Here is a 7,862-nt window from a genome sequence, read left to right as displayed (position 1 = left end):
TGACGGAAAGCCCCTCTTCTTTTTGAAGCAGTGAATGATGGACTATAGTCTGTCACACCATCCATCAAGCCCATCCATTTTCTACGCCCGTGACTAGTTGCTGCTCATTTACAGGACACAGATAAAGAAGTAATCATTCAAACCTTTACTAATTTTGAATGTTCAACTATCTTAGAATGTTTTGGGGCTCTGGAAGGAAACCAGAGTATATGGATAGACAACAAAACAACCCATGTCACTAATGAGTGTTAAATAGAGAGTGACTAATGACCATTGGAAAGTGTCTGGTAGTGCTGCTTGACTCAGTTGATGTGACGCGCCTCCGGTTCAGGAAGAAACATTGGCTCGAAGTAGTGTTTTGAATATGTGTAAAAGTTGCGCCAGATGTGCCAAGTAATTCTAGGTGAAGTATCTTTTTACTGTTTTGTTTATTTTACTAACAAGATTTTACATTTATAGGCGGCTCGGTGGCGCACTGGGTAGCACGTATGCCTCACAGTTAGGAGGGTGCGTGTTCGATTCCACCTCCGGCCCTCCCTGTGTGGAGTTTGCATGTTCTCCCTGGGCCCGCGTGGGTTTTCTCCGGGCACTCCGGTTTCCTCCCACATCCCAAAAACATGCTTGGTAGGCTGATTGAGCACTCCAAATTGTCCCTAGGTGTGAGTGCGAGTGCGGATGGTTGTTTGTCTCTGTGTGCCCTGCGATTGGCTGACAACCGGTTCAGGGTGTCCCCCGTTGACGGCTGGGATAGGCTCCAGCACGCCCGCGACCCCTGTGGGGACTAAGCGGTTCAGAAGATGGACGGATGGATGGATTATACATTTATAATTCCAATTTACCTTAGCCCTTACCTAGGTTTGTTTATATGGTGTACCAAAGATGTTCATGGGTCAATCAAACCAGCTGCATATTTAATATGAATAAAATATAAAACTACTATGAAAATATTTTACTTATTTGTTTGTGTGACTTTTTGAAGATCTAAAAATTATGAGCACAAAACTCTCACAATGCCATGCTTTAGAATCAGAATTAGCTTTATTGGCCAAGTTTGTGCATGCCAAACATGGAATTTGACTCCGGTTGATCTTAGCCTCTGCACAACATTTAAGTGACTAACAACATTCAGGTGACTGACAACATTTAAGTGGCAAGAGCAGGACTACCCAGCCCTGCTCATTAGGCAGGGACCCCCCCCCCCCACCCCAAATGGTAAAACTAATACTAATGATCATTTTTAACAGACATTGTGGTTCTATCCACAAAAACACTGGTATTAAAAAATATAGATTTTCAACATGATGTTTCCCAGCACAAGTCACACGTTGAACCATAATTTCCCATCTTTCAAGGAATAGTAGCATAATATTAGCATGGGGGAGGGGGCAGAGACAGAAAGATGGAGCGATAAGAGTCGGTCAGTGTGATGAGCGATGTTTTCGTCAGTCTTAGCCAATCTAACAGTCAGGACAGATGAGAGGCTGATTATGCAACTGGAATGAGCACTTACTACATGACTTACAGGAAGAGGACCGACATGATCAGCTGGTGGAAAACACTCTCACTGATTAAAAATGCAATAATGAGGAATATACAGCTCACTGTAATAAGATAACATAAAACACCACATTATTTATCATCATAATTAAGGTGTTGTTTTTTTCTGAAAGCTACTCATAGTGACTCATCTCTAAATTAACCTCGTCCGTTGAAAGCGTGCAACAATGTTGTGATAAGCTGACACACACCTCCAACAGTTTACTGGCATGCATCTGTGATATGGCACAGTTTCTGCGAATGAAAGAGGAAATGAACCTCGGAGACATTCGTAGAAACCAACTGTGGTACGATGCAGTGGAAGAAGCTGCAACAGAGCGTGCTTCTTTCTTGCTCTGTGCTTGGCTTGCAGTCGTCCCCAAATAAGACATGAAACTAATGAACTCATTTTGTTCATAACTGGAGCATGGTAGAATAGTGGTTAGAAAGAGATGAGGATTCAGCGTTCGAATCTCAGTTGCAGCCTTCCCGTGTGGTATTTGCAGATCACTGATTTATTGTGCAATGGCATACGTATTTATCACTTAAGCCTGCACACCCAACATTATTTTCAGTAAGGCCATAACAGATTTGATAGGTCATCAATAAAAAAAAAACCACACTGTTGTTCCTTTATATTTGTTCAGGTTTTAGTGCTAAACCACCCGATTAATTTATCGCCAAAATAGCTACTATAATCAAATAAAATCAAAATTAAATACAAAAAAACTGTTTATTTGTAGAGCTCCATGCCTCAAATAAAGGGGCACAGCTCCCTAAGGGCCTTCCTATGGCAATGAGTGTGTGTACCAATACAGCCAATTTCACAGTTTGGTTGTTTTATCATGCACATTCTTTTATTTCTGTTTCCATCCTACAATGCAGCAAACACATCAGGAGCAGCCGTCTTATTAAACTACATGTAATTTGCTGGTGGGTAAATCTTTGTCTCTCTCTGTTGAGGTGGGGGGCTCTGGGGACCCAGCGATGTCTTTTGGAGGAGACTTGTCGCATGGAGACTGATTAAATGTGCGGCCCCCGTCTGTCCAGGTGAGCAGTTTCATAGCCCGCCTGGTGTCTAGATTAACAAGACGAGCATCTTGAGCTTGTTAGTGAGATTAAACACACCGAGACACGCCACCACCATCTCACTTGATTACTTCGCACCTCCTAAACATTACAACATGGCAAAAAATGTGATTACATCCTCTGCTTGGTAATGCCACAGTGCCCCATCACGTTTATATAATATGCTAATAACATGATAGGATGAACGTTGTGTTGTTTTTAAATATAAATACGTATTAGTGAACATTTGCAAATGAGTCACAGCACTTTTTGTTCCATTTGGTGGGTTCCATCTACCATTCATTTGTTTAGTTTGTTACATCTTAAATATTGCGGTTACTATAACTTGATCTTATGTATGAAAGGCAAGCCGGGCTATGAGGCTACTGGCGTGTTACGGTAAATGTGGGCTCACTATTTTGCGAGCAGATGGTCACTAATACTTTAATAACTAAGAAACAAAGGTATATAATTCAAAAATTAAACCAAATATTCAAATTAATTTTATCCAACCTTATTGTAAAGTAGCCATTTATCCATATATGTTTACAACACAATTTCCATCTACAACCTGTCCAACACGTGTTGAAGTAACACACAAGACTCCAGAGTCATCATCGTAACAAAAATATTTATTGAAGTTGTATAAAAAATAATTTCTAACATAATTTACAATTCTAATCTGAATGGTTTAAGGAAATAAACAATCAAAGCTGCATCCAAATGAGGTTTCTCGCTCTCATACACACAAACACATTGCATCCAACAGTTCATCAGTAGACGTTCAGTGTTCAAATACACCAACATGGAAGTGCTCTGGGAACTATTTACAAGTTATTTACAGGTCATACACAAACATACGTGTGTCTGCTCTTTTATTAAAAACACAAAATTCAAGCCATAATAAATATGGTCAAAAAATATTTTTGCTTTTGTCTCTTAAATAATGGTGGGCCCTTCAGTGACTGTGGAATGAAACATATGAACAGCCCTAATTCTTCTCATAAATAAAATAAATAAAATCTAGATAAGAAGTTTGTCGCGAATAAAAATAAATACCATATCATACAATTCATACCTCCCACTAAAAGTTTAAGACCTGTGTGAGGCACTGTTTTTTTTCGAAACATCCAGGAGAGCAGAGGATGGTGCATTACGGTATGGATGACTTTGCAATGAGGAGTGGTTCGGGCCGTGGATGTGACACGTGAAGGAAGGGAGGAAGGAAGAAAAAAGGCAGATGCTGTGGTTTAGAAGAAGGTGAGGTAAGTCCAGTGTTGTTGTTTGCACAGGATGCTGCCGGATCCGTGAGGTTCGTCTGGTTGCTAATGAGATTGGATTGGGCAGTAGTACTAGTAGTGGTTGTAATGTAATGGCATAGGCTTCACTGATCTAGGCCCATGAGTGGAAAAAGAAGATAAAGCCTTTAGCATAGCGGGGAAAAAAAAAAAGGAACAAAAAAGACATTAACATGAGCCTTTTTTTGCATTCCGAATATTCAAGTATTTCCAGGTATATCCCCCCCCCAACAGTCTCATAAGGCACTTTTAGGAACAAATCTACAGCAGAACGGTTACATAACTCGCACTATCCTGGCAACATGTGCTGTTCTGCAAGCAGAGCACGCCCTCCCACAGTCTAACAATCAGGCATTGGAGCCCGTGGTGATCGATGGTGGTTTGATGTGGTCAAAGGGAGTAAATCAAGTGAGGCACGAGGATGGCAAGGTTGTGATGCTTTTCTCCACCGTTACAGCACCACGGCCACAGAGGTTGACGTGAAGGCCGACGACTCGTGGCTGATGCTGTGCAACTCGATCTCTGCACTCGACTTGTCTGTTTGCGGTGCAGGCGGCGGCACCGAGGAGGACGTGCTCTGCATCCATGAGTGGTTGATGATGTCCTCGAAGGACGGCCGATCGGTGTGCCGCAAAGACAGGCACCACTTGATCAGCTGCTGGCACTCTGCAGGAGGGGTGACCATTTGGTTAGTCACATTATTGTAACACGAGAAAAATGGCAAAATTATAAATCGCCATTTGTGCGTTTTACCAGCAGAGATTCTCCTCCTAAAAAGGACCTGCCCTCCGAGGATCTCCTCGTCGTGTTCGAATGGGATGTCTCCACACACCATGTCGTATAGCAACACACCCAACGACCAAACTGTGGCTGAGCGCCCCTGATAGCGGTGGTTTTTGATCCATTCTGGCGGGCTGTAGACTCGTGTGCCTTGAAAAAAATAAAATAAACACTGTGAGCAACACCAGGGTTGAGGCTAAAATAAAAAAAAGGTTTGCAAGGTTTAGAGAATGCCCAAAATTGGAAAATTTCCATGGGGATAAACCACAATTATTACTTCAGCATAATCCTAAAACAAAACCCTGACTAAGACAACCAGACTTTATGCAAGCACGGCGATGGTCCAAGTAGTTACCCCTAATTTGGATAATTTCCCTTGAAATTTACCAGCAACTTTCCAGAAATGTTCCACCCCTTTGCAACCTTAACAGTAGGTAGAAAGAATGTTGTCCCAAATGGAAAATGTGCATCAGGTTAATCCTCTGTGCATGTGTTATCTTGGCTCAGGTGCCAGGGAGCGTGACAAGGCATGTGTGTGTGAGAGAATAGCGAGTATGCTGGGCGGGGGAGCAGCCATGTGACTTTGTTTACAAACTTTGAGTTGTAAAAATACCCCATTCAACCAGTGGGAGGCGCCAAAGTGGCCGCATTATTTCTGGGCTTGTATTCGAGGGCTACTACACAAGGATGATTCAACTTCAAAACATCTGCTTAGCAATTTAGAAATAAAATCAAACTCAATGACGATTATAAAGGGGTGGGGGAAGCAAATGTAGTTATTGATGCCTCACCATCAAAGTCTGTGTAAATGGTGTCCTTCAGCAGGGCTCCGGAGCCGAAGTCAATGAGCTTGATCTCGCCGGTCCGGAGGTCGATGAGGATATTTTCGTCCTTGATGTCCCGGTGCACCACGCCACAGCTGTGACAGTGACGCACGGCGTCGAGCACTTGACGGAAGAAGCTGCGTGCCAGCTCCTCGGGCAGCGCCCCCTTTTCCGTGATGAAGTCGAACAAATCCTTGACGTTTTCGGGCCTCTCCATGACGATAATGAAGCTGTCCACTCGTTCGAACCAGTCCAGCATTTTGATGACGCCCCTGAAGCCCGTTCCGACCTTCTTTAATAGCACAATCTCCATCGGTACCCGGGAACCATTTGGCTGGGGGGGAGGAGGAGGAAGAGGAGGTACACACGTCAATTCACGTTCTCACAAAAATGACGAAATCAGTAAATAAAGGGTGCGTCATCACTCACCAGCTCCCCCCATTCGGAGATGCGGTCCTTGGCGACATGTTTGACAGCCACCTGAGCCAAGAAGAATAAACGTAAAAAAACAGAGAATTCTCCAACCCAAAATATATATGCACAGTATATTAATAAGACTGATGATAAAACGAAATACTAACCGGAGCTCCGTCTGACGTCCGAGTGCCGGAATATACGGTGCCGAAACCCCCGCTGCCCAACACCGCCCCAACCTGGTAAAGCTTCTCGAAGGGTTCCCTCGCTGCGCACACAAACACACATGCACACATCTCCGATTACAATCAACCACCTAATCACCATCCAAATGCTCCGTAAACACGAATACGTTAGAAAAGAGTAGGTACAATTTTACTTCGGGTCGTGTATGAGTGGCGCCCTTGAGAGCAGGCTGCCATTACTGCGCCTTGTCCCCCATGAAGGCGCAAAAACAAAAAAACAAAAAAGAAGGGCGTCTAACCTGGATGAACTTGCGGCTTCACAGGCATGTCGCTGGAAATGTGGGCCAGAGAGTTGAGCTTGGAAAGCAGCATTCCTTTATCTCAAGTCCCCTCGAAATAGAAAATAACGATGTTTGTTCGTCTGGGCTTTGACGAGCTGGAGTTAGAATCCGGTTGGTGCGGTTGTCCCGTGTCTCGTGCCCACGTCGCAGGAACAAAAATGCGCTAGGGATCCTTTCATCCGGATAATGGGAACCCCGCTTTCGTCCCAAAAGTAAAAAAGAGTGGACGATGTCCCGGCGAGAGGCAGCGTGTTTACGTTCACACAAAACGCACGTTCACAGCCTCGCCGCGGTGTTTTGTAAACAAATGAGTACAAATCGGCGACATAAACAGACGGCGTTCCGAGTCCGATGATAGTTCTCAGACACCGGCTTTGGAAATAGAAGGCTGGGGGGAGAACTGTTATAAGACGATAGTAATGGGCGTTACTAACCACGCCCCGCGTCGCCCTCCCACCAATAGGACAGCGAGTTCTCGCTCCGAACTCACGTCAATCATCGGCATGAAAATAGAGTGAACTCGGTAACCCAGCCCGCCAGACACAGACGTGGCGGGAATCAAAACGCGCCAAAATGTGTGTGTGTGTGTGTGTGTGTGTGGGGGGGGGGGGGGGGGGGGGTGCTTTGAATTAGGCGCTATGAACTCATGTTGGAGAAACAGAAGAGGGGCATTCAAATCCACGTACCCCCCTTAAGACTCATTTAGCGGGAAACTGACGACAGTCTGGCGAGAGCGCGCATGAAACACAAACTCACGTGCTCACAGCTGCAGTTTAAGTTACACTTGATCATATTCCCCTTACACTTTTTTCGTAAGGATAAAAGTGATACAGTTGATATTTGCAGTGTTTACATTTCTGCTTTTAGAAGTAAAGCATCCGCATACCATAAACCAGGGGAAGTCCATCAACTGCATTCCTACTACTCCAACCCCCTGCAATTTACCTGATTGTTTCCGCATTAAACACGGAGCTTTATTGGCTAAAGTGAAGTCCGGGACTATGGTCTTTATTTGAGTTGTCTGACAATGCCTCTTAAGCAGTTGGTGCATCAAAGAGCGGGGTTGGGGGGGAGAGGGGGACGCATTCCACTCATTCTTTCAAATTGGGTGGCCGCGTTTGGAGCCGTTCACAGGATGTGGGAAACTGGAGATAAAAAGCTCTCCATTTACTCCCATCCCCCACCAACACCCCACCCCTGTCTTTGCTCCTCCCATCCCTGAGCTCCCATTTTCCCGCGCGAAGTTATTGTTTGAAAGGCATGCACAACCACTCACCCCCACGGCATCCACACCCACGCTGCGTGAAAGCTCCAGTTTGGTTTTACTTTGAATGACAAGTGATAAAGGGTGCACACACATTCAATTTGAGGAATTTAATCTCTTTACAGTAATTGCATTCTCGTAAAGTAGTCGGA

The 7,862-nt window shown here is 44.5% G+C and overlaps 1 protein-coding gene across 1 annotated transcript; it reads right to left on the bottom strand.

The window, feature by feature from the left end:
- Window positions 1-3,215: 3,215 nt before the first annotated feature.
- pim1 (Pim-1 proto-oncogene, serine/threonine kinase) lies at window positions 3,216-6,839 on the bottom strand. The gene is made up of 6 exons (XM_049753042.1): window positions 6,405-6,839; window positions 6,088-6,188; window positions 5,936-5,986; window positions 5,474-5,840; window positions 4,656-4,832; window positions 3,216-4,568 (listed from the first exon to the last, which is right to left on the bottom strand). The coding sequence occupies exons 1-6, from the start codon at window positions 6,475-6,477 to the stop codon at window positions 4,354-4,356; spliced, it is 984 nt and encodes a 327-aa protein (XP_049608999.1). The 5' UTR covers window positions 6,478-6,839; the 3' UTR covers window positions 3,216-4,353.
- Window positions 6,840-7,862: the final 1,023 nt, after the last annotated feature.

The sequence above is a fragment of the Syngnathus scovelli genome, chromosome 2, assembly GCF_024217435.2.
Source record: "Syngnathus scovelli strain Florida chromosome 2, RoL_Ssco_1.2, whole genome shotgun sequence".
Taxonomy (NCBI): Eukaryota; Metazoa; Chordata; class Actinopteri; order Syngnathiformes; family Syngnathidae; genus Syngnathus; species Syngnathus scovelli.
Note: the sequence above shows the minus strand (reverse complement) of the source record. Positions and strands in the feature narration are given on the sequence as shown.

Bases quoted from the DNA above. Each gene is read 5' to 3' on its own strand.
- pim1 (XM_049753042.1), bottom strand. From the start codon at position 6,477: ATGCTGCTTTCCAAGCTCAACTCTCTGGCCCACATTTCCAGCGACATG. The intron at 5,841-5,935 runs GTGAGTGATGAC...CCTCCCCCCCAG, and splicing joins TCTCCGAATGGGGGGAGCTG to CCAAATGGTTCCCGGGTACC. The intron at 4,569-4,655 runs GTAAAACGCACA...CCCCTCCTGCAG, and splicing joins TAGGAGGAGAATCTCTGCTG to AGTGCCAGCAGCTGATCAAG.